This window comes from Stenella coeruleoalba (assembly GCF_951394435.1).
Source record: "Stenella coeruleoalba genome assembly, chromosome: 12".
In the NCBI taxonomy this organism is placed as follows: Eukaryota; Metazoa; Chordata; class Mammalia; order Artiodactyla; family Delphinidae; genus Stenella; species Stenella coeruleoalba.
In genome coordinates, this window is record NC_137158.1 from 81,425,569 (window position 1) to 81,452,420 (window position 26,852).

General features: G+C 42.8%; 2 protein-coding genes across 7 annotated transcripts in view; one reads left to right on the forward strand and one right to left on the reverse strand.

Moving 5' to 3' along the window:
• Window positions 1–26,852, forward strand: part of TULP4 (TUB like protein 4) — a 229,156-nt gene that overhangs the window by 66,498 nt on the left and 135,806 nt on the right. The window lies entirely within an intron of this gene.
• LOC307195455 (heterogeneous nuclear ribonucleoprotein A3-like) lies at window positions 17,082–19,996 on the reverse strand. 3 transcript variants are annotated; one of them, XM_079939579.1, is made up of 2 exons: window positions 19,173–19,996; window positions 17,082–19,031 (listed from the first exon to the last, which is right to left on the reverse strand). In XM_079939579.1, exons 1-2 carry the CDS (start codon window positions 19,924–19,926, stop codon window positions 18,856–18,858), a joined length of 930 nt encoding a protein of 309 aa, XP_079795705.1. In that variant the 5' UTR covers window positions 19,927–19,996; the 3' UTR covers window positions 17,082–18,855. The 3 variants fall into 3 exon arrangements, with proteins under 3 accessions (XP_079795705.1, XP_079795704.1, XP_079795703.1); XM_079939578.1 differs by having other exon boundaries at window positions 19,170–19,996; XM_079939577.1 differs by having other exon boundaries at window positions 17,082–19,996.

Genomic DNA, 26,852 nt, shown 5'->3' on the forward strand with positions numbered 1-26,852 from the left:
TGTAGGCCCTCTAAGAGAGAACTCCTTTTCCCCCTGCCCCTTTAGCCTCCATCTGTCTTCTCCATCTCAGGAGATGGCCCCATGGCTGGCCAGTGAGTCACACCGTACGCTGTACGCGCAGCAACCTCCCTGCCGTTTCCTTTTTCCCAGATCCAGTTATTAGCAAGGCCTCCCACTGTATTCGACTTCCAAGTGATGTCTGAAACATGCCTTCCTCTCTCCTTCGCACCATGCTGTACAAGCCTACTCACAGATCTTTTGACTTAAACTCTGTTGTTAACCCATTGTGGAGGGCTCTGCTTACCAGGGTATATTTAGTTTCTCAGGTATCGTTAAAGTATTCTGATTTATATCTGATGTACTTTAGTTTTCTTTTCTCTTTCCTAAAAATACTGTATGACATAGGTCACAATTCTGAAAAGAATGAGAATTTCTGGATTACAAGAATGATCTCCCCTTGTAGTTGAATCTCAGGTTTCTGTTATACTCCGTGGTGTGTCTAGTTCACCCTCCTTTCTAGAAGCCCCAGGGCTCCGGGGGGGTTGCCGAGCCTGGGCTTGTTTTTGCATCACTGTGCGTGGTGATGGTCAGCTTTCTTAAACTTAAAAGAGATTTGAAAACTGCTTTTGATTTATAAACATTTGTACAGGATTCAACATATTTAAGGGTCATACACTAATTCCAGAGAGAAAATTTGACAAATTCTGGATTAAAGCCAGTGAGAAGACACAGGGAATCTTTTATCTTCCTTCTAAATTCTTCATAAAAAGTGACTCTTGGTAGATTTGTGGTCACCCACTGTGGTATCACAGTGATAGATGGAAGGGAGGACGGTGATTTACTTCCTGTGGTGATGGCCTATTCTGTTCCCCGCTCTGTTCCTGTTTTTCTATATCTCTATTCCAAGAAGTTCTAGCTCTACCACTTAACTAGCTGGTGTGTCCAAGCTGTTCACGTCCTTATTTTACTCATGGTTAAGTTGAAATAGTAATTTCTTTCTTTCAGAGTTGTCGTGAGAATCTATGAGAGTATATTTCTGAAAGGACTTCTGGTTTTTTTTTGAAGAACATTTTATTAGCCTAATCACATAAGTTTCTATTAATTTTCATTTCCATAATTAAACTCATGATTTTATATAGTTCTCCGGATCTGCAGTCATACTGTAAGCTATTGCAGCACACTGAGCAGTGGAACCCTGTGAAGCCAACTATGTTCTTAGCAATTAAGAAGTTGAACATTCAGATACAGGAAAGTAAATATCCACAGAGTACTGCTAATATCTGTGTCAAGTCTGTTGTCTTTCATCCCTGCCTTTGAAAGGACTCTGAAAATAGTGAACGCAGTGTACATAAATGGTGATGTTAAAGTATTTCATACTCTATTTACTTACTCATTTGGGGTTCTGTAAATACTTGAGGGGCCACGCTAGGCTGTAAGCTGCTGGACTTCGGCTCCGCAATGATGAAAGAAGAGCCATTCCTGCCCAGATGACCTGCGTGTCAAGAGAATGGATATGGTTTGTAAGGAAATAATGTTGCTTCTGCTGATGACAGTTGCCACATATTATATGGCCACGATTTTTTTATGTGCTTCATGTCCACTGTTTAACCCTCAGAACAACTCTCTACAGCTGTGTTCTACTATCCCTGGTATACACTTGAAGAACCTGAGGATCAGAGGTGTTATGGAAGTTGTCCAAAGTATAGAGCTAGATGATGACCGTGACAGATCTGGGATTTGAATTCATGCGTGTGTGTTTTTCCTTCTGTAAGACACTGCTTCGAGAAGAGGCGAACCACAATGAGCAGAGAGACAGTTATCAGTGAGACGGGAGTGCAGCCACTTACACCCTGGAGGTATTTGAGAAGCAGCTCTTTTAAACGTTCTTATGAATTCTTATTTTGGACAGAGAACTGTTCTAGCAAAGAGGCAGAAATAGGCATGTTTCTGGATCTTTAGGTCAGAATTTCCTAAGACAGAATTCGTAAATCATAAATTTTAAGACTTGTATGTCTGAAAATACCTCCATGTTGCCTTTACTCTTGATGCACAGTTTGGCTAGGTATATATTTCTAGGTTGGTTCCTTCAGAATTTTGAAGGCATTTTTCCATAGTCTTCAAAGTTGCAGAGTTATTACTGAGAAGCATAATAGTTAAGAGTTCAGGCCCTGAAGCTGGATGCAGTTTGAGTCCCAGCTTTATCACTCAGTAGTGTTGTGACTTTAAGGGTGGTGTTTAATTTCTGTGTACCATAATCTTCTCATTTGTGAAATGTGTTTGTTGTAAGGATTAAATGAGTTACTGTATGTAAAGCATTTACAGCAGTGTCTAGTACATCATGAGGACTTGGTAAAATTGGCTCTTATTATATTATTATTCTAAGTCAGTTATATGTGGCCTTTAAAAAACCTGACATCTGCTCATTATCCCAGCTATTCTGAAATTTCATGGTGATGTTTAGAAGTCGTGTATTAGAAAGCTTTTGTCACCTCTGTGTGTGGGTGGGGGCGCGGGTGGTTCAGCTGATGGGCTTTACTGTGGAATAACCTGGGGGAGAATCAACTGTTCTGTTGCTGACTGCTAAACGCCAGCAGCCAAGCATATTCACTGGGGTTGTTCAGTTTCTCTACATAAGGCGCCTCCGGTTGCCTGCCTGTGAAGTTACTCCTGCTGTCAGCATTCTGAGAGCCTGAGGAGGGGGTGTGTGTGTGCGTGCGTGCGTGTGTGTGCTGGGGGAGAGGTAGTGATAGTAGAAGTGGAGGGGCAGGAGGAGGAGCTGATGCTTACTGAGTGCTTGCTGTGTGCTGGCCCCACTGTCAGAGCTTTACCTCGTTTAATCCTGACATCGGCTCTAGGACTTTGAACCTGTTTATTATCACCATCTTATAGATGAGGAAACTGAGGTGCCGAGATGCTGAGCAGCTTGCCTAAGGTGACGCACCTTTGCTAATCGATGGAGCTGAGACTGAGCCTGGAGCCCCTCAGATTCCACACACTTTTTTTTTTTTTCTTCTATGATTCCATTTATTGGAGTTACCTCCAGTGGTCAAATTCATAGAGACAGAATCTAGATTAGAAGCTACGAGGGGTAGGGGAAGATAGATTCCACACTCTGAACCTCTCGGAAAACGCCCAGTTGTCAGGCCTCGTTATTGTCTTCTCTGTGCCCAGTGTGCCCGAGACTGCTTCCTGTGGTTCACTCTGCCAGGGGATTAAGCCTTCAGGCTCTGACGCTGCGGTGAGGATTGCCTGGCGACGTCTCTGACGGCTCCGGGGTCGGGAGTGTCATCTGGCTGCGTGGGCGCCTGCGCTAACGTGCTCACGCCGGCCCTCTGGCTTCAGCCCAGCCTGCACCTCTCGCAGTCCCTGAGCCTCATTCCTGAGCCTTTCCGGGCTCCCTTCTCCCAGGCACCTCTCTGCAGGCGCCCTGTTTGGCCTTCCTCAGTTTTGTGAAGCCCGTTGCCACGTTCCTTATCCATTTCCTGTCTGCACATGCTGTGGTCAGGGCACCTCGAAGACGGCTTTTGTGTGTGTCCTCATGCTGCTTGTGTTGAGGTGATTTCTACGGATGGGTTAGGATCGTCTTTATTTTGACGTCTTAAATCTGAAATCTCCTGTTAACATAGTTTTTAAAGATTCTTAAAGGCATTAAATGCAGATTTATTTTCCCTAAACAAAATCCAGACTATAATAGAATTATATTTTATTAAGAAAATAGAATTTGTCAAAATAATGGCATTGTTCATTTTTTTCCTTTAGCACTTTGGTTTGTCTAATTTTTTTCTCTTAATGAAAATAAATGATCATATCTGAAAGTACTTTAGACTCATGGCAAGCTATCTTTTGGGTGTTTTTTTTTTTTTTTTTTTTTTTTGCTGTGTTGGGTCTCTGTTTCTGTGCGAGGGCTTTCTCTAGTTGTGGCAAGCGGGGGCCGCTCTTCATCGCGGTGCACGGGCCTCTCACTATCGCGGCCTCTCTTGTTGCGGAGCACAGGCTCCAGACGCGCGGGCTCAGTAGTTGTGGCTCACGGGCCTAGTTGCTCCGCGGCATGTGGGATCCTCCCAGACCAGGGCTCGAACCTGTGTCCCCTGCATTAGCAGGCAGATTCTCAACCACTGCGCCACCAGGGAAGCCCTGGGTGTATTTTTGCTAGAGAGAGTGAGAGAGGGATGTGAGTACAGGACAATAATTTTTTTGGTAGTAGCCTCCTAGGGAAGCAGCTTCAAGCTTCATGATGTCAAAATGAGAGCAAATGACAATGAGATTGTTACTGAATTCCTGGGCAAAGAAATACTTCCTGAACTGTGGAATCTGTGTTCATGATTTATTAATAGCTGAACCTATGGATTCTTGAGCCAGACTGCTTGGGTTTGAGTTGACCCCCTTTTGGTGTGATTTGGGGCAAGTACTTACCGTCTGTGTGCTGTGGTTGCATTATCTCTAAGGGAACATAACACCTGCCACCTAAAGTGGTTGTGCTGACTGAAAAATGTGACCCACAGACAATGCACATAGAAGAGCTCATTAAGTCTTAGTTCTTACTTAATTGTTGTTAGACTCACGGTCATCCTTGGGTGTTTCACCCGTCTGCATTTCCTTCTGAAGCTAGAACAGTGGACCCATGGCCTCTTTCCTTAGACTGCATGAGTTGGCCTCATGATGGCAAAACACAGGAATGGAGCATGAGGTGGGAAGCAGGTGAGGGGTTAGGAGCAGGATGGGAGTGTCCCAGCCGCGAGGGAGGCTGGGCTCGTGCCAGTAGTTTTATTATAGGTTTGGGATTCTGGGACTAAGGGTGCCTCATCTGTGTTGGTTCCTTATCTGCAAGGCACTCTTGACTTTGTCTTAAGCAGAGCTCATTCCTGCTGTCAGCTTCTGTCTGAGTCCACGGGGCCTGACTCGTGGCCTCGGGAGTGCATGGCGCATCCGTTGATCCTTCAGCAGGGAGGCTGTTAGATGTAACGCAGAAATGGATCCATGTGCGCTGGCAGCGGGTATTGTATTCTAGTAGGAGATTTTTGTCTAGAGTTGATCGAAGTCATCTCTCTGGAATATGGTCTGGGGTGGGTGGGGAGAGTGTGGGTCAGGAGAGATAGCCCGGGATCCTGTGCTGTGAGTCAGTTTGGTGATTCTAATTGGTTCCGTCCACATGCTTGACTCCGAACTTCCAAAACAAACACACCTATGCACGTTGCCCAAGACCGTACTGCTGGGTGTTCTTATCGTACGTTCTGGCAAACCACGTTTGGTTTCTCTCCCTCGTTGTTGCTGTTGTATAGAATTCTTACTGACATTTGTTGTTTTCTCCACTTGGCCTGGTTAGATTTGGATAACTAAAATACAGAAGAAATTGTCTGGCCCAGGGACCTTTTCGTTATCCTGAAATAATCCTGTTTAAGTTCGTGCCCGACCTTCCTTTCTCCTCCCTGTGTATAATCCCTAAAATAGTATTTCAAACAAAAACCAGTTTTGTCCGTCTTAGCTCAGTTCTCTTTATGTCCTTCTTAAACCTTTAGAGTTAAGGAAGAGTTTGTCAGTCAGAACCTTAAAACGGAAAAATAAGTAACGTTGTAAATAACATCGTTGTCAGTCAAGTTTATTTCATAAACTCCTTGGTAGCAGAAGTAACTGTTTAAAGGCTTTGTTTATAAGATACTATAAGTTAATGTTTAGGATTTGGGAAATTGATGTTATTCATACAGAGTTTGAAAACAGAAGTGTGAAAACCGTCTATTGTCTTCCCATTTGCTTGGTATTTTCATGAGTTTAGATTTTATTTTTTCTCCTCTTCAGGAAATTTGCTACAGATGGGATTTGTGGCTAATCGGGCAATTACTTAAACAACATGACCAGAGAGGTCTTTCTTGTCTCCTAGGCCTTAAATTTTTCTTTTCCCTTAATTATGCCTTAAAAAAACCTAATTATCTACTTTATTTCCAAGATTGAAATCACCTTAGGGGAGTCAGAATCTGTAATGTTCCTTGACATTTTTCTCTAGTAATGAAATACTTGTTTAAGAGATCAACAAACACCTCTTTTCAAAAAAAGGTATTATTATATTTTAGATCAGCATTGTAAGAGAAATACAATGTGAGCTACATGTGTAATTTTAAATTTTCTAGTAGCTACATTATAAAGTAAAAAGGTGAAATTTATTTTAATAATATATTTTATGTAACTCAGTATGTCTGAAATATCATTTCAATATGTAATCAGTATAGAAACTCCTAATGGGATAATTTATATTCTTTTTCATATCAAGTCCTAGAAAGTTGGCACATCTCAATTTGAATCAGCCACATCTCAAGTGCTCAATTGCTACCTGTGGCTCATGGCTACCATATTGAATGGTGTCGTTTTGGACGATTCTGCTTCTTTTTGAGGATTATGGCAGAGCTGCATGCTTACCCCAGAGAGCTTATTAATGTACGACTTAAAAGGCCTTTTGTCCAAGGTCCTAAAACCTTTTTATTTGGAAACAATTTCAAACGTACATAAAAGTTGCAAGGTTAAACACGCAGTCTTTCCACATATTGCCCTGTTGTTAACTTGTGCTTGCGTGTGTGTGTGTGTGTGTGTGTGTGTGTGTCTGTGTGTGTCTGTGTATTTCCCCTCCCAAACCATTTGAGAATATATTTCTTGATTTTTTTACCCTGATATACTTCAGTGTATAAATCCTAAGAATAAGGACATTCTCTCATATAACCACAATAGTACAGTTATCACCTTCAGAAGATTTATTGATAACATTGATTCGATGCTTTAATGTACTGTCTATATTCCTTTTTTTTTCCACTAAATGTTCATACTTATTGCTAACTTGGGGCCTATTAACATTTAGAAAATACAGTTTCTAAGAGGCAGCTGCTAGAGATTGGCCAATTATAATTCACAAGTCAAAGAGAAAATCTTATTTGACTTTAAAATTCTATACTTGTTTTCTCCTTTCATGAATTATCACACAGCCAAAGCACTGTGTCTGTGAGAGGAGGGATACAACAGACTTGCTTCCCGACTGTCTGCAAAAATGCATCACCTCAGATGACCTTGGTTCTTTCTACACTAAATAAGGAATTTCCTTCTTCTGATTTTACAACCGATTTAATTACAATAAACACAATTGTGTGAATAAAATAGATTGTGATTATCTATCTCTGTTTTCAGTTCCTGTGAGGAATCTTGAAATGTCAACAGTTCTGTAGGACAGCGTTTGAGTCATTTATTACAGTGTGCCTCCTGTATCGTGATACATCCAAAAGCCATACCAGACTGATGCTTGGTCTCCCAGACAGGTGGTTTTCAGAGCTGGGTTAAAATTCTGAGTATATAATTGTTCTTTTTTTTTTTCTATATTTATTTTTGGCTGCGTTGGGTCTTTGTTGCTGCGTGCAGGCTTTCTCTAGTTGTGGTGAGCGGGGGCTACTCTTCATGGCAGTGCGCGGGCTTCTCATTGCGGTGGCTTCTCTTGTTGCGGAGCACGGGCTCTGGGCGCACGGGCTTCAGTAGTTGTGGCTCGCAGGCTCAGTAGTTGCGGCACACAGGCTTAGTTGCTCTGCGGTATATTCCGTTTTTTGTCAAAATTTTTTCTCCAGTACAGAATCTAATCTATATTCCGTTTTTTGTCAAAATTTTTTCTCCAGTACAGAATCTAATTTAGGCTCACAGATTGCATTTAGTTATTATGTATGTTTACACCCTTTTAATCAGGAACAGTTCTTCAGTCTTTTTTCTTTTCCCATGTCATTGGCATTTTAGAAGAATACCCTTCCCCATCTCTAATAGAACGTTTCTGTATTTGGGGTTTAATTCAGGTTAATCGTCCCCAGCTGAACACCCTGTAAGTGATACTGGATGTTGCCTTCTTCTCAGATACTGTGTGGAGGCTCGTAGTATCTATTGGCCCCTCATTGCTGATGTTAATTTTGATCACCTGGCCAAAGTGTTGTCCAGTTTCCCTGCTGTGTAGTTACCATGTTTTCGCCTTGCATTTGACAGGCATTTTATGGGAGGACACTTTAAAACCACGCAGATAGCCTGTTCCTTATCAGGATGTTCTCCATAGGTTTATCATCCATTAATGATTCTTGCTTCAGCCAGTTTTTATTATGATGGTTGCGAACTGCTGATTTTCAGCTGCAGTACTCCCTCCACAGAATGTTCCCAGTGGACATTCTATGTAAGCAAGAGCTCCCCATTCTCCCCATTCATCCATTCATTTACGTATTACCAGTATGAACTTACGGATTTCAATTTTTTTCTTCAGTGCTCATTGTACTACATTGCTGAGACCCAGTTTTGCTCAAATTATTCCATGTTTGGCCAGTGGAAGCCCCTTCAAGCTGGTGTGTCCTTTTGATGCGCTCCTGTCATTGGGGGTGCCTCTACTTTCTGACACAACAGAAGAGAGCATATTATGTATTTTTTTCCTCCTGTTTTATTGAGATATAATTGGCAACACTGTATTGGTGTTAGGTGTATATATATATGCTTTTTTGTACTTTCGCTTTTCTACTTAGCATCTGGAAGTGGCTCTATGTCAGCTCATGCAGAATGTCCTCATCTTCTTTTTATAGCCCACGGTGCTCCATTGTGAAGGTACCAGAGTTTATTTGGATAGTGTCCAAGTTTGAATATTTAGAGAGTTTTCTGTAGTTTGTAATTATAACTAATGCTGCAGTGAATAACTTGTACATACATATTTTCATATTGGTTTTTTTTTTAATATTATTTATTTAGGCTGCGCTGGGCCTTAGTTGCGGCATGTGGACTTCTTAGTTGTGGCCTGCAGACTCTTAGTTGTGGCATGCATGGGGGATCTAGTTCCCTGGCCAGTGATCGAACCCGGGCCCCCTCATTGGGAGCACCGAGTCTTACCCGCTGGACCACCAGGAAGTCCTGTATTTTTGTATTGTTGGAGGTGTATCTTCAGGATAAGTTCTTAGAAGTGGGATTGCTGTGTTCAAGTGTGAAAACATAAGTTTTGTTGGATATTGCCAGACTCCTTTCCATGATGATTGACCCACTTTGCATTTCCACCAGAAAAAGTATTTTCAAGCTTTAAAAATTTTGCCAATCTTCTAGATGAGAAATGGTAACTCAGTGTAGTTTTGATTTGGATATCCTTTATTATGAGTGGATTCGAACATCTTTTTAAATATTTGAGGGTCATTTTTATGTCTTATGGGTTGTCTAGTCACATAGTCCGTTTTTCCGTAGGATTTTTGATTACTTTGCCACCTTTACATTTTAAAAGTTCTTGGTGTATTGGGGATATTAGTTTTTTATTTGTAATATATATTGCAGATGTTTTCTCCCAGTTTGTTATTGATCTTTTAACTTTTCTTATTATATTTTTTGCCATACAAAAGTTTAAAAAAATTTATCTAGTCAAATTTACCAGTCTTTTATTGCATCTGGATTTTGAGTCATAGTTAGAAAGCCTTTTATATACCTCGGTTATAGAGAAATTCACCCATATTTTCTATAGGTTCAGGAGAAGACTTGTAACAGAGTACTGCTCGAAGAAATCAACACATACTTTGTACTTGCTGTGAAATCTGTCATCCATGGCCTCCTTACAGCAGGACAAATGGTAATTATGAACTCTCGGATCTGCCAGGCAGTTGGGTTTTGAACTGCGTCTGCAAACAGATAAACTAAAGAACAGAGAGAACCATTCAGGTTAAGTTAGAATTTCAGTCAGTGACAGAATTGAGAATGTAACTCATTTTTAAAAACTCTTTGTATTCTTCATCTATTTTGAGTTAGTCCCTGAGACCAATCCACTCGTTTCTGAGATTCTTGTTTGTTAACTGGGTCCTTTCATTTAAGGTTATTTCCTGATTTCATAGAGCATCTTGGCAAGTCTTATCGACATCTTAGAGCTGTGTTTGTCTTAGCATAGTGCTGAGGTGTGCCGAGGTGACATTTCTTAGCCATCCTTCGTGACCCCCACTGAGCAGAGGCTTAGGATGGTGATTACCTCTGTGTGGGCGGGTGCAGAAATCAGTCTTCACACCCCTTTCTCTGGAGAGATTTGTGTGAAAGGCCCCTTCAGCAAATGAGCTCCCGGCAGTCCAGGGGCTGGGAGAGGGCAGATTCCCTCTGTTACTGAGTAAGTGAAAATAATGTTGTAGTGATTGGTTTTCTTACAGTGAAGTATGAAAACGGGGGCCAGGGAGCAGCAATGAGTAGATGCTGAGCCCTGGTGTCTGAAACTGCCCGTGTGATCCGTGATGGATGGAACCAGTGCGAGGGAGTCCTGGGTTCTGTTCTGGCTGACAGTCACCGATGTATGACTGTTGGCCAGTACTTTCTGACCTTTAATTTTCTTTATCTTAAAATCAGGTGGTCTCCAAGAACCTTCCCAGCTCCAAGGTTCTAAATTCTTCTAGTGTCTTTTATTTCCTGCTTGTAATATGGTCCCCAAACTGCTAAGCACATTTGAGTCTTCGTCTTTTTTTTAACCATTCACTTCTTTCTAAAATTTTCTTTTTGAACATTCTTGGTCTTAAGAGTATTGGTCAGATAAGTAGATTGGTACTTGATATTTTGTCATTTCTGGTTGAGTGTAAGCTCCATGGGAATGGGGACTTGGCGTTAGCACCTTAAACTAAAAGGTAAATAGTGTATTTCTTCTTGGTGTGGCTTAGGTTCAGAAGGGTAATCAATCCTAGGGGCTTAGTAATGTTGAGGTCGGCCTTAATGTTTCAGGTTTATTACCATATAGACCAGTAAGCTATCTTTGTTTCATGGTCCTACGTTGTACCCTTGCATAATTATGGCCGGCGATCATGAAAGTTCATTGTTGGGTGCAGAAAGGTTGGGTGAAATTGTTGCTTGATCCTTGCAGATCCATCCTAGTGCCTTGAAAAACAATGCAAAATATGGTAGTGAATTTATACTGAAACCACATTCAGGATTAGTTCCCCCTGCCCCCCAGCTTATGTTCTGCTGTTTCACTTGTAAAATGGGATTTCCTTCATGTCTGAAGAACGGAGAATTTAATTATTAAAAAGAAAATCCATTCCCAGTTGGAATGACATTTATTAAGAACATTTGGCCCTATTGTTGAGCAGCTATCTTATTTCTCTTATGTGGGAAAAAAAAGCCAATTAAGTTTTCAAAGTTGTGACCCAGAGCCAGATGTTCACTTGAGGTAGCCCATGTCCCTTTTGTAATGACCAAAGGTACAAAACAATTCATGTTGCCATCTAACAGTCAGTGGTTATCATAGAGTTAGCTTAATCAGGAAGGAAATGCCAAGAGTTTTGTGTAATATAAAATTCTTTTAAGTTCCATGGATTTATAATAATTACTGTAAATGGAAGGCTTCTTTTCCAATGTGGATTATGTCTATAAAGTCAACTTTTCTTTTTATTTTCCCTAGTGAAAGTGAATTTTGGTGGTTGTTTTACTGTTGAAATTTTAAAAGGTAAAAATACCCATGTAGGGAGTTCCCTGGTGGCCTAGTGGTTAGGATTCCGGGCTTTCACTGCTGTGACCCATCATCAATCCCTGTTTGGGGAACTGAGATTCCGTAAGCTGTGCGGTGTGGCTAAAAAGAAAAAAGAGAGAGAGGAAAGAAAAAAATACTAAATTATATATATAAAAAATACCCGTGTAAAATATTTTGACCCTAGGTTTTTATTCAGCTCATTTGAAAAAATGTTAAGCATCTTCTGTGCGCTAGCTGCCATACTAACTGCTATGGTGATAGGGGTGAACAGGATGAACATAGGTTTTATTAATTATGATATGTTTGGTTGCAAGCACAGAAAACCTACTCGTATTGGCTTAAGCAGTTAGGGAAAGGAATGTGCCGGCTCATGGAACTAAGAACATCCAAGAGAGATCAGGTGTGAGTAGTGGCTTGAGCCGTTGGGACCTGGTGACTCTCCATCTCTCTGCTTCTGTCTGTGTGGGCTTCGCAGGCAGGCTCATTTGACCTGGTTGCCCTTGGCAACCTAAGCTAATAATCTCCTAGTTCTCACTCTGATGAAAAAGAGAGACCGCTCTTCCCCAATAAAACGTTGGGTTTGACTCTTATTAATGTGGACTTAGTCATGTGCCCAAACCCGAACCAGTCACTGTGGCCAAAGTGAGGCAGTGCTCCGATTGGCCAGGCCTGAGCCAGATGGAGAGAGTTGTCCCTTTTCTAGCACGACGGCTGAGAGTAGGGAATAGTGGTCCCAGGGGGGAAATCCAGGCTCTGCCCTAGAAGCAGGGAGTGAATGGAGTCAGCAGTAACCATTGTCTACCTTACAGCCTAGTGGAGGAAGACAGAATTTCAACAGCAATGACTGTAAAGGGCGGTGGCGCTCTGAGAGAGGAAACACAGGCTGCTGTGGGTGCACCTGGCAGGAACACGTCAGTATAAAGCTTACTTTAAAATGTAACAAATAACAGCAATCAAAAATGCACCCTTAAAATTACATGTTTTAAGGACACATAATATGGTGAAGGAACGTGGCAGTTAACCTTATTTTGGACATTCTCGGGCAGCAAACCGGTTGAGTCAGTGCCTGTCGGCTCTTTCTCTTTGGCCAGGTCTCTGCTGGAAGAGGACTGACTCAACCGTGAACTTTTCCCAGGCCGCCGGGGCAGTGACCTCTCATCCCGTGTTCCCTGCAACGGTGAACATCCTACGTTTCCATGTAATGAGGGCTGGTTCAGTATTGTGATAGTGGGTCAGCCACCTATGTTGCACCTTTAGTCTGAGAGAGGCAAGTGTGCTGCAACATGAGGTCTGCACAGGGACCTGAATCACTGCCCCTGTGATGGCAGAGGGGACTTTGGGGGGTGGAGGGGTGATCACAGAACATTTCATGGACAGCATGGCTTTGAGGTAGGCCTTGATTATGACCAAGGTTCCTCCTGACTGTGGGAGCCCTGCCTCACTTCATCTGCCGTCTGCCCTCTTTGGAGTCCCTGAGGATGGCTCTTCTCATGCAGGTGGAAGCATTCCTGGGTGGGCGAGCGTTCCCCACGCTCACCTGGAGGACTTCCTGAGAGGATTGCAGAGCTCAGGGAACGTCAGTCCAGTGGCCAGTTGAGTGCATTTGAGGTCCATCTGCTCTTGGGCCCTGAGTGGGGCTCACTGTGAGGACAGAAGCAGGAGTGTGGTCTGACCTGGTGCCTGGGGGCAGCTGCTTGTTCTCTGGAGGTGTCCCCCGCAAGACGCTGCTTCAGTGGCCACTAGCAGGCATGCTCAGAGATGTGTAATTTCATTTGGTGGTATGTACTTTGGTAATTCAGTGACTAGTGAAAATGTTATTTTTCTGGGAAGGGCGTTTATCAGAATTGTTTTGTATTTATTTAGCCATTATATTCAACAAACCTCAAATAGTAGTGTAGGCATTCAACTATAGGGCTACTCATAACTAGTGAGTACAAATCATGTTTACTGAATTAAGGCCCCATTAATTCAGTTGTATTTTCTTAAGTTTGTCCCTGAGTTTCCGAGTGTCCTTCCCCACTCCTGTGTGTGTGCATGTGGGGCGAGTCGGGGCACGCACACAGCCTCAGGTGGGAAGGGCTTTGCTGGTACCGTCGCTTAGAGGAATGAGGTAGCCTGGACTCATTCCCCAAACCATCCACCGCAACAGCACTGGGCCTGCGCTTCCTGTGGATGTGCTGTCCTGCTACCGCCTCCACCTTTCCTTGGGAGTTCCTCCTTAGGACCTGCCTTCTTTCTTTCATCACCAGGATACATGGTATCCGTTCTCAGGACTCCCGTTCATCCTGCTTTTCCCTGAAGCTCCAGACCATTTGGACCGACGGTCCCTGAGGGCCTCCCACTTTAGCGCTTGGTGACTCTATGGTCACCCATCGCTAATCGTGCCACTCGCTAGGCGTAGGACTCCTTGTCTTCTGTCGTGTCCAGGGGTGTGTGCGTGTCGGCCTCCTCTGGTTTGCACTGTCTGAGTTAGAGCCTTTGAGGGGTGGCTGAGCTGCTGGAGACGGCACACAGTCAGCTGGGAGAGTTAAGGAATTTTAAGGCTGCCTCTGTTTCTCTGTTTTTTTTTTGCGATACGGGGGCCTCTCACTGTTGTGGCCTCTCCTGTTGCGGGGCACAGGCTCCAGACGCGCAGGCTCAGCAGCCATGGCTCACGGGCCCAGCCGCTCCGCGGCATGTGGGATCTTCCCAGACTGGGGCACGAACCCACGTCCCCTGCATTGGCAGGCGGACTCTCAACCCCTGTGCCACCAGGGAAGCCCAAGGCTGCCTCTGTTTTGAAAACATGTAGAGAGACTGCTGCACTTTGAAAACATTAATTTACATAAGCCCGTACTATTTATCACCATGAGTCACATCTTACCTTTGTGGTTCGTTTGTACACATTAGATATGAATCCTGAAAAACTAGCGTTTTGCTTATATAGCCTGGATTGTCAGTGGAGGAAAGTAGCTCTGAACGGCTGATTCATTCAGGGAAGTAACGGCATAGCCAGCTTGGTATCTTAAGCATGTAGGGTTTCTAGAATAATGAAACAACTAATTATATAACACGTGTTTTAGATTTTGTATTTGATTCTCCTCAGTGAAAGTGCAAGTCCCTGTGCTCAGTTGCCTATAATGCTGACCTTTTGAAGGGTTGGATGAATGACACTGTGGTATAAAGATCTTAGGATCTGGAGTCAGATGGACCTTGCAGCAACTCTTGGTTCTGTCCTGTACTAGCTGTGTAGTCTCACCATGATTCCTTAGCTATGAAGCAGGGATTTTAAAAGCATATTGGACTGTTGTGAGGATTAAATAGGACTGTGTATATTTATCTCACATATAAAGTATCTGGTATAGTGTTTGACCCTGAGAAGATGCTCAATAAATGGTAACCGCTAGGCTTCCTGTAGTGAACAGTGGGATGAAAAATAAACAGTATGTTTTGGGACCAAAACTTAAATTTCGGGATACTTCTTCACAATTGTCATCTGATAAAACCATCAATTTAGTGCTTTGCGGTGCAAACACATAAAGCCATGTGTCTGCTGCCAGGCCCGCTTCCTCTAAGAGTGCTTCCTCCAGACCAGCCCCAGGTGATGGGGGAAGATGGACCCACTGCAGCAGGGGAAGAGGCGGGACTGGGAGTTTCTCTGTGATGGCCTGAGGCTCACACACAGCTGACCCAGGAGGAGTGCGTAGGTTGTGCTCTTATAGCTGTGCTTACCTTGGAGCTGTTTGTGAGGGAGTGTGAGCTTTATGCTTTGTCTGTGAAGGGGAGGAGCTCTGACTCCAAAGGTGAGGTTTGCTCTGGTTCCTGTCAAGGGGCTGAGCTGGAATAGAAGTCAGATTCTGATTGAAACTGGGTCCAAAATGATGTTGTGATCTAGCTTCTCCAAACTTTACCTGGTTAAATCATTGTACGTATGCTTTTTCTTTTTGTTGTGTTTCTAACCAAACAAAACACAAGTCAGGTTAATGCTGGGAGGGGGAGCATGATGAAGAAGAGACTAGAGGCTCTTCACTGGCTTCCTTTTTCCTTTTTCTTTCTTTTTTTAATCTGTCAGGACAAGTAGTTTGACTTAAAATGAAAATAGTAATAAAATGAAGTACATAGAGAAAATCATAATAAAATTAAGTATGTGAATCATTCCTATCACTTTTGTTTAGCTTTCTGAATATAAAAAGGATGTGTAATATCATACCTGGGCTTCTTTTAGTACTAAAAGGTCCAATATTTTGGGTTCTAAAGGTTCATTTAGGCAGAGTATTTTTATTTTATTTTATTTATTTATTTATTTGGCTGCGTTGGGTCTTCGTTGCTGTGCGTGGGCTTTCTCTAGTTGTGGCGAGCGGGGGCTACTCTTCTTTTCAGTGCATGGGCTTCTCGTTGTGGTGGCTTCTCTTGTTGCGGAGCACGGGCTCTAGGCGCGTGGGCTTCAGTAGTTGTGGCTCGTGGGCTCTAGAGCTCAGGCTCAGTAGTTGTGGCGCATGGGCTTAGTTGCTCCACGGCATGTGGGATCTTCCCGGAGCAGGGCTCGAAGCCGTGTCCCCTTCATTGGCAGGCGGATTCTTAACCACTGTGCCACCAGGGAAGTCCTAGGCAGAGTATTTAATGATTTAAGATTGGTCTAGAGTTTCAGCTTTTGCTAAAGCAAACCCCCTTCAGCCACTTCTTTCCTAAAATAGAAATCGGGCTTACATTTCTGCTCTTTCCTCATGACTGGAATAATTATGATTCATAATTCTCTGATCTTTGCTATGTGCTAACTTGACATTGAACTTTAACCTTAATGTGTGCATATCAAAATTTGGATGTAAAATATGACCATAGCTGTAGCAAACGTGCAAGATAAAGTTCATTATGAAATTCCAGAATGTAAAAATGTCAGGTAGTTTTTTTGTTTTTTTTTTTCCTTCTGGCAAATAATTTTTTGTTTTCCTTTTTTTGAAATAAGCCATTACAATAAAATATAGTTTATATAGCTTTTAACGAATTGGAAATCCTATTCTCCTGCACTGCAAGGGTCGTTGATATTGATCATATGATCCTAAGGCATTACAGTATTCCAAAGTGTCTTCTGAATCATTAAAGAAATATTATGTTAAGTATAGTTTTTTAGTTCATTGCGTTTTATTGTATTATAATTGAAAAATAGAGATCTGCATATTTCATATATATGGGAACCATCTCATTTAAAAAGTAATGCATGATCCATTAACATATACATAGCTATAAATATAGAAATATGAAATGTTGTGCATACATTCCTAATCCAGTCACTTCTTCTCATTCTGCTGCTAACCCTTCTGGAACTGTGCTGACCTAGCTGCTCACCTGCTTCTCCTCCGGACGTCCCTTTAGTCCACACGCGGCCAGAATCACATTTCTGAGCGTTAGGTGATCCCGTCACCCATCTGCCTGTTTAGTGCCTGCTTCCTCCTGCCTTCCTGAGGTGCAGTCCTGCCGCTGGCCTCCCTCTACAGCCCTGGGGCAGAGCTGAGCCACGTCCGCCGCCTGCCCGCTTAGTGCTGTCTTGCACTTAGGTTCCACCTTGTTTAAGGTTGCTTCCTCAGAGAGGCCTGTCCTGACCACTGAGTCATGAGTTATCCCTTCTCTAGCTTTCTTGCCTATTATGATTAGATTTTTCTGACAGAACATTTGTATTATATTACCTCCCTGATTAAGAATCTAGAAGTGTTCTCTAAATTGTTTATCTCATCAAATGCAAACTCATACTTGGGTGTTCTTCTTGATTTGCTCTCTCATTCAAACGTTTATGTTTTATACAGTAAACCTAGGGCCCCTTTCCTTGCTGAGATGCTGTTTCTAACAGTTGGTCATTTAAACAGCATAACCCTGAATATAAATGTCGAAAGTGTCATTTGGGAAGGCTGGCTATATGCATGACTTTATGTTGTGGTCTTCCACTGTGTCTGGGGGCTGTCACAGAACTCAGGGGTATGGACTCATTCTCTGGTACGGAGCCACACGTGCTTGCACTTACATAGGCTCCTGAGAGAGAGGTGAAGAACGGATGCTTGCTTAGGCCGGTTCTGTCACTGTCTTGGCCTGCTGCTCAGCCCCGTGGACCCAGATGTGCTCACGCTGGCATTTACACCTACTTCTTCAGCGCCCTGTCGGGTCTGTTCTCGAGGCCCAGGCTGAGCACAACTTAGTGAGTTTCAGCTCCTGCGTGGAGAAGGCTCAGCGACCTGCTCGGGGGAACCAGTAGTGAGAGTAAGGCTGCTGTTAACAGCTGTCACAGTAAGGCTGCTGAAAACTGTGTTGTTTCATTTACAACTTATGGTCACACGTGTCGTGTTCTTAGGAGATGAGGAAGTGCTGGTGGCATTTCCTAGGAAGAACTCTTGGTAGATGTGCTCTCTTTTATAACTGTGACCTAGTGTGGTATTTATGGTCCCCCAGACTTAGCTACCCTGTGTAATTCAGGGATTCTTTGCGTTGGCCCAGCTGAATTTTGTCATTTGTGATAATTAAGTAACATCTTTTCATATGGCTGTACTGTGATTCGTTTAATCATTTCCTCATTGGGTGCATTTAAAAAATATTTTCAAGTTTTCCTTAGAGTAAATAGTGTTAACACACTCTTTGTAGAAGTTCCTTTGGGATTAGTTTCTGGAGATACAGTTTCAAAAGTGAGATTAATAAGATTAATGACTTGAGTAATTTAAAATTTTTGTTGTATATTCCAAGATTTTTTTCCAGAAGGATTGGCAGAATGATGAACACCAGATTTTTTTTAAGACTTCTGGAGTCTAGACGTTCTAGATCATATGGAGTCATAATTTTTTTTTTTTTTTGGATAACTAAGGGGTAAAGTACTATATTATGGTTTTGGGTTTTATATTTTCATTTATTAATTAGGTTGAAATTTAACAATAATATCAACTTGCCATCTATATGGACTAATATTGATTCTTTAGCTTTTCAGATATAGTGAATTTTTGTATGTTGTATTTTATTACTTTTCTCCACCCATTAAAATTTTTTTTTTTTTTTTTGGAAAAGTTAAAAATTCCTTAATTTTTTATTCCTGGTACCACTACCACAATTTACAGGGCAATATACCTGATGTAATGAAAAGAAAAAGAAAAAGACAAAGCTACAACAGATAAAAGACCTCAGGAATGTACATCTAATTGACACTACATTGCATTAATCAATAGCTGCACTTTTTGCAAACTGTGGCTATGACAGTCCTGAACAAGAAGGGTTTCCTGTTTAAGCTGCAGTAACTTTTCTGACTATGGATCATCGTTCCTTCTGTGGCAGATTTTTACAGTTCCTCTAATGCATTTGGGACGACTGTTTCAAAGTAACCTGCAGCTTTCCTGACAACTCCTCGCTCTCTCTCCTGCTAAGAACTGTAGCCCTTTTCTTCTGAGTTTTTAGAACCTTCTGCTACCATATCCACCACTTCCACCACCAGATCCATAACCACCACCATAGGGACTTCCCGAGCTTCTTCCACCAAAACTGCCCCCCTTCATGGGTCCATAATTTGATTGCTGTTGTCCACTATAATTTCCAAAATCATTATAGCTCCCACCACCACCATAGTTACCTCCAAAATTTCCTCCTTCATTGTAACCATCATATCCTCCACCACCGCCACCATATCCACCACCTTGGTTTCCATATCCTGGTCCACCACCACCATAGCCTCCTCTACTACTGTAACCAGGACCACCGCCATAGTTACCACCGTCGCCTCCAAATCCATTATATCCACCATCACCTCCTCCATAACTACCTCTGCTGCCACCACCTCCACCACCATACCCTCCTCTTCCACCAAAGTTTCCACCACGGCCAGAGTTACCTCCACCACCTCCAAAGTTTCCTCCACGACGCATAAAGTTGCCAGATCCACCTCCACGACCTCTTTGTGATCCAGCAGACTGCATTTCTTGTTTAGAAAGGGCCTTTTTCACTTCACAATTATGCCCATTAATAGTGTGGTATTTCTGAACAACAATTTTATCAACTGTATCATGATCATCAAAAGTTACAAAAGCAAATCCTCTCTTTTTCCCACTCTGCCTGTCTTCCATAACTTCTATGGTTTCAATCTTGCCATACTTTTCAAAGTAGTCTCTCAAATTATATTCTTCTGTATCTTCTTTAATACCACCAACAAAAATTTTCTTCACTGTTAGATGGGCACCAGGCTTTACAGAATCCTCTCTAGAAACAGCTCTCTTTGGTTCCACTACATGCCCATCAACCTTGTGTGGTCGAGCACACATTGCTGCATCCACCTCTTCAACACAAGAGTAAGTAACAAAACCAAAGCCCCTGGAATGTTTTGTTTGGGGGTGTCTCATCACCACACAATCTGTAAGTGTGCCCCATTTCTCAAAATGTTCTCTTAAGCTATCATCTGTAGTTTCAAAGCTCAGACCACCAATAAACAGTTTTCTCAACTGTTCTGGTTCCTTTGGATCATGACCCTCCATTTTGAGACCGGACTCGCCTCTTCCAACTCGAGTTCAATATGGGACCAAGAGCCATTAAAATATTTTTATTTTAATTTAATTTAATTTTTTTTATTTAAAAAGTTATTTATTTATTTATGGCTGCATTGCGTCTTCACTGCTGCACACGGGTTTCTCTAATTGCGTTGAGCGGGGGCTACTCTTTGTTGCAGTGTGCAGGCTTCTTACTGCGGTGGCTTCTCTTGTGAAGCATGGGCTCTAGGTGCGTGGGCTTTAGTAGTTGTGGCACGTGAGCTCAGTAGTTGTGGCACACGGGCTTCAGTAGTTGTGGCTTGCGGGCTTCGGTAGTTGTGGCTTGCGGGCTCTAAAGCGCAGGCTCAGTAGTTGTGGCACATGGGCCCAGCTGCTCTGTGGCATGTGGGATCTTCCCGGACCAGGGCTCAAACCTGTGTCCCTTGCATTGGCAGGCAGATTCTTAACCACTGTGTCACCAGGGGGATCCCTAAAATATTTTTTAAATTAAAAAAAGATTTTATCTTTAATCACACCCTTCATGTCTCTAACAATTACATTTAACTTTGTTTTAAAATAAATACGTAAATCCCTTCTAAATATTTATCATGATTTAAATAACAAAGGAAAGGCAAATAAGATATTTTTCCTTTCAAAATGTTCTTTTGTATTTGTGCCAACTTAATTTTTCTGACAAATTTTACTGTCATTTAAAAAAAATTCATGATTGTCAGGGCTGCAGAGAGCAGGTTCTAGTTATGAAAAAAAAATGGGCCTCAAACCCAAGTAAGGATGAGCCAGCCAGAAATTTTTACATGGGATTGATGTTGATCTGTGGTGTGTGGTCTGTCTGCCTCCCAGACGGCTTGGCTCCAGTAATGCATCTGCTTCTTTCATTCCCACCTCCCGTGGCTCTGCCAGTAGTTTTCATCGCGTTTGATAATGCTTTAAACCTGTGTATTAAATGGGGCCATGTCTCTATTGCTGTATTTAGAATTCCAGTTAGAATCCTCCAGTATCTCTCCATTTGTCTTTATCTCCCATTAGAGTTTTATAACTTTCTTTAAATAGATTGCTTATGTCCTACTTTAAGGTAATTCCCCCAAATTGCTCTTACTGCAAATTATAATTGCTTTACAATTTCATTTCAGTCCTATAGCTATGTATAATTTCTCAAAAATTTGGAGCCATAGAACAATAAACATATTCAGTATGTATATATATTTTAGTACATGCTCTTCATAAATTGAAAGCAGTCTGCGTAGTAAAATTCTCAATGTGTTCTTTTTTTTACTCTACCTGAAAATACCTTTCCAGCTTCCAGCTATAAGTTTACATCTTCTTTAATTAGTTCAGACATCTCTTTTATTGGGTGCTGTTTGTGGAGAGACAGGTAATGAGAGTGTTAAATTGCTGGATTGCTTTTTAGTTGATATCTTCAAATACAGTACTACTTGTATCTTCTGTCTTTAAATTTTAGATCTCTGAGAATAGATCATTCTTAAAGTCCCTAACATTTCTTTTTTTTCCTGGAGGTTGAAATACTATGAATTCTCTAACAATAAAAACCTCCCAAGTAAAGCCTTTGACTTTGAGATTCTCTCAAGTGTTTTTTGTTTGTTTTTTTGTGTGTTTGTTAATGTGGGCACTTGTTAAGGATGTCAGAGAACAGCATCCTCTCTGAAGTAGCTTCAGTGGTCGCTGTGGGAATAGGCTCCGGAATCTTCAGGGAGCATTTCCGTTGACCCAGAAGATGCTGCGTCCTTACCCTGAATGCCCATCAGGGTTCTCCACCACCACTCTTTGCTAAGGAGCACCTTTGGAATTTGGGGGGTAATTATACATCCACTGTGTGTTAGGGATTTTATTAGACGATTGTTATGTCTTCATTTCCCCCAGTATTTGCACTTCTTCTCGGAAAAAGGTATTTAATAATTGTTAGTTGGCAGAAAGAACGAGTGAACTAATGAGGCTGGAAGCTAAAGTGTGAGTAACTTTTATGTGTTTTAACGTGTTTTAGTTCATCTCTAAGGCATCTGGAGAATGTCCAACTGCATGACAGCATCACTGAGCAAGTGCGACCATGGGTGCGTGCTCTGGTACCAACATTTTCTGTTACCGTGTTTGCTGACTGGTATCACCGTGACCAGGTACAAAACTCTGTCCTCTGACAGATTTGGAGTGTGTCTAATGGGCAGGCTTAGTAGAGTGTCAGTTTTTTCTTGTTTCACGGCTTATTAAAAAAAAACCCAAAATAGTTGTTGAGGCCACTTGTCGACAAGTGTGAATAAAGGATAAAATATTTGTCCTCAAGATGCTCATTGTCAAGTACAAGTAAAAATTTCCATACAGTGAAGTAGTTGGGTAGAGGTGTGTACGAGGTGTTGGAAGCTGTGAGGAGAATGTGAGGGAAGTCTTCAGGGGACGGTTCAGACCAGATGAACTATAAACAGTTTTGAAGGGTAAACAGAGGTTTGTGAGGAGACTCAATTGTCCAAGAGTCAGTGTAGCATGAGAGGAAGCGGACGAGGTGGGACCTTGTGTGCCGAGTGAGGGATCATGTCGTCCCGTTGACGGCGGGATGCAGCTGAAGGATGGAAGCATTTGCGTTTACGCAAGCTCTGTTTGTGCAGCGTAGGTTCTGAACTGCAGGAGAAGAGGCACTGGGGGCTGGGACTTCGGGCTCCTGCAGGGATCTAGGCACAACGGGGTGCTCAGGCCATGGCAGTGGGAATGAAGAGGGCAAATTTGAAAGAATGGAGGAGATCAAATTACAGGGTTGCTGACAGGTTTGATGTGGATGGCAAGTAGGGTGGAACCCAGGATGACTCCCAAATTTATAAATGGATGTGATTGACTGAGATAAACAATGTAGACTTCATTTTGGGCCGTGTTGCATTTGAGGATCAGGTAGGATATGTATTAAAAATTCAGGTTCAAATTTATACACACAGCAACATGGATGAATCTCAGGAACATTATACTGAGTGAAAGAAGCCAGACACAGATAACTGCATGCATAGTGCGTGATTCCATTTATGTGAAAGTGTAGCAGAGACAGGTCCAATTTGTAGTGTCAGAAAGCAGGTCAGTGGTCGTCTGGGGACTGAGTGAATGGGTGGGGTGCATTAGGAGAGCGGAGGTTGGATGCAGATGGACCCGTTTCCTCTTGGGGAGCAGGGTGGAGCAGCCGGCTGAAGGGGCGTGGAGCAGCTTTGGAATAGGTGCCTAGGAAGCGGGAGCGGCACGTGACCCCGGAGGAGCGCAGGGCTGCTGAGAGGAGCTAAGCCTGCAGATTAGAAACTGCCGGGATTCCGATTGGACGGGCTGTCGTTTCTCCCGCCGTGCCCAGCCCTTCAGAAACACAGGTTTCTCTTGCTAAGACACAAGGTGACTAGGTAGCCAGATTAACATTCCCTTTAATCTGGTTCCTAAGGGGCATTGCCTTACGTGCTGCAGAAGGTCATCTCTGTCTGCAGCCCCGGCGCCCGTCCAGGAGGGCGTGTCCTGGGCCCTTTGCCCCCTCCCCATCTGTGACCACCGTGCACTGGACGTGAGACTGGTAGGGGTCGTGTTTGTAATTGACTTTGTGCCTCTCCGAATAAAGGTTTTGTTTGACTAGAAATGAGAGCCTTTTTTTTGCCTGAGGAGAGTATGCTCTTCCTCGACCCCCAGCTTTATTGAGATATAATTGACATGTGTATTGAGTTTAAGGTATATAATGTGCTGGTTTCATGTATATATTGTGAAATGATTACGACAGTAAGATTAGCGAACATGTCATTCACCTCACGTAGTTACAGGGCTTTTTTTGGTGGTGAGAACTTTTAAGATCTACTCACTTAACAACTTTCAAATGTACAACACAGTTTTTGTTTTTTAATACATCTTTATTGGAGTATAATTGCTTCACAATGGTGTGTTAGTTTCTGTAGTACAACAAAGTGAATCAGCCATATGCATACGTATATCCCCATATCCCCTCCCTCTTGCGTCTCCCTCCCACCCTCCCTATCCCACCCCTCTAGGTGGTCACAAAGCACCGAGCTGATCTCCCTGTGCTGTGCTGCTTTTAACTATAGTTACCATGCTGTGCATCAGATCTCCCAAAGTGAAGGTTCACTTTGACCACCTTCAACACTGCCCCTCATGCCCCAAGAATATGCTTTCTTTAATGAAAATAGGCTGAAGGAGTAGCAGTTGGTGTTCCCTGGCAGAGTTGGCAGAGGGCTTATGTCAGGCTTAAAGCTGAGCCATCAGGTGAGAGTCACCTGTGCTGTCTTCTAACAGGCGTTTGAAATGCAAACCTTAGCTTCCGGTTGGAGGACCACCCTGAGAACATTCTCTTTCCCAGGACCCATGTTGGTGTATAAAGCACCTCTGAGATCCTATGTAGCCATGACCACGACAAGCTCACAGGACCCCAGATGCCAGCAATTCCATCAGCTTAGTGGAGAAAGTGCTGTGGTTTCTGCTGCTGTTGTTACTGGCAGGAGAGCTCCACCTTTCTCCGTGATCCTGTGCCCAGAAAAGGAAATGTTTTCTGGAACCAAAGATGTTTCTCTGGTTCGAGGCCTGGCCCTGCCCTGCTGTGAGCGCTGCATGGCCCAGTTTTACCAGGGACTCCCACGTGCCTGGCCTTTTCCAGTTGCTGAGTTCATTGGGTGAAGCAAGGAGGAGAGCTTTCACGTCCACCTTTGCTTCTTACTGGACTGTAACCTCTTGATTCCTTTGTAAAACTTAGGACCTCAGTTATGTGCTAAATTCAGAAAGCATGGGTTTCTAAAGATCCAGTGTAAGCGAGGAGGTGAGGTTGGGCATATCACTTCACCTTCTGCATCTAGTGTTCACCTCTGGGAGCTGGGTCGTGATTATGTCTGTCCCGCCCACCACATTGGAATGCCCTGGGCATTAATTAAGAGGGTTTAAGCAAAATGCTTTGAAAAATGTAAAGCACCACGCAAATGTTAGTTTTTAATGTTGTTGTAAGTCCAGAGAAGTCCTTGACTTTCAGCCTTTCCGCCTTTCCTATGCCACCCAGAGACCTGTTTCTCAGAGTCTCCTCCTCAGAACAGCATGGGGGGCACAGGCGGGGGAGCGGAGAGCGATTGTGTCTGAGAAACTCTGACAATTTTTTAAACTAAAGACTCTGTTTAAATAAGATAATGATAGAGCTGTATGAACTCTTCTTTGAGGCAAAAGTGATTCTTCGTGTAAATTTTAAGTGTGCTTTGTCATCATTGTGTCAGAATTGTGCTCAGAATGCTCTACCCTTGCCCTACGAAGGTATTTTATTAATTTAAAAAATCTGAATCCATCAATCCTCGTGATGATGTCACTTTATTTAATTGAGTTGGTCCATTTGGGAAAAACTTGCTGACTCACATGGACTTATGCCTTACTTATTAGGCAGTTAGCACCTGTTTTACAAAGAGAACTTGAGGGTGAAGACTTTCTCAGTGTCATTCTAACAAGGAATAACAAATGAACTTACTGGTTCTTGCAGTAAAACCAGTGTCCTCTGTAAGGCTAGTCAACACGTCCTTAGCAAAGGGTATAAAAAGGCCTGTGTTTCTCTAATGATTAATGATGTTGAGCATTCTTTCATGTGTTTGTTGGCAATCTGTATATCTTCTTTGGAGAAATGTCTATTTAGGTCTTCTGCCCATTTTTGGATTGGGTTGTTTGTTTTTTTGTTATTGAGCTGCATGAGCAGCTTGTAAATTTTGGAGATTAATCCTTTGTCCGTTGCTTCATTTGCAAATATTTTCTCCCATTCTGAGGGTTGTCTTTTGGTCTTGTTTATGGTTTCCTTTGCTGTGCAAAAGCTTTTGAGTTTCATTAGGTCCCATTTGTTTATTTTTGTTTTTATTTCCATTTCTCTAGGAAGTGGGTCAAAAAGGATCTTGCTGTGATTTATGTCACAGACCTACTAGAGAATGCACTTGAGGATATGGGGAGGGGGAAGGGTGAGCTGTGACAGGGTGAGAGAGTGGCATGGACATATATACACTACCAAACGTAAGGTAGATAGCTAGTGGGAAGCAGCCAGATGGCACAGGGATATCCGCTCGGTGCTTTGTGAGCGCCTGGAGGGGTGGAATAGGGAGGGTGGGAGGGAGGGAGACACAAGAGGGAAGAGACATGGGAACATATGTATATGTATAACTGATTCACTTTGTTATAAAGCAGAAACTAACACACCATTGTAAAGCAATTATACTCCAATAAAGATGTTAAAAAAAAAAAAAGGCCTGTATGAGAAATGGTTCTGTACTCACAGGGCTCTTACTTGACAGCAGAAGACATGCTTGTAGGCTAGTAATATACAAACCGTGAAAAATTCTAAGTAAGTGAAGGACTAAAGCACTGTGATAACTGAGGCATCATCTCTGATGATGTCAGAGAACACTTTCAAAAGCAGGACATTTGAGCTGGGTCTTGATAGGCAATGAGGGGGTTCCCTAATTGAAGAATGGAGAACAAGTGATGCCAGCCCACGGCCCTTGCAAGGGATGTGAGGAGACAGGCAACTGGTGTTGGCTGGGGCCTGGGAGGGCCTGGCCAGGCTGGAAGCGGGTGCTGGTCTGAGCTGTCGGAGCTGGGTTCATACGTGCACGTTCCTCTTCAGTTCAGCTGCTCTGATGTTAAATTAGGAGTAAGATGTGGTGTGCTTGTGTTATAACATAGCTTTTCATAGGAAGATTCTGCCCCAGTTTATTGTTTTTATTTGTGTAGGTTTGTGCCATCCGCCCTCCCCTCCCTCATTTACCTAGAACTAAACTGAGAGAAAATGGGTGTCTCACGGTTTACAGAGGAGGTGCATGCCCATGGAACTGGGGGAGATACTCCCTCTTCTTTTAAAAGAAAAAACATCTTTCTTTGGTAATTATTGCTCTGTTCCTTCATAGGTATATCAAAGGCAGATAATACGA

Coding starts and splice junctions, on each gene's coding strand:
- LOC307195455 (XM_079939577.1), bottom strand. CDS start 19,926: ATGGAGGGTCATGATCCAAAGGAACCAGAACAGTTGAGAAAACTGTTT.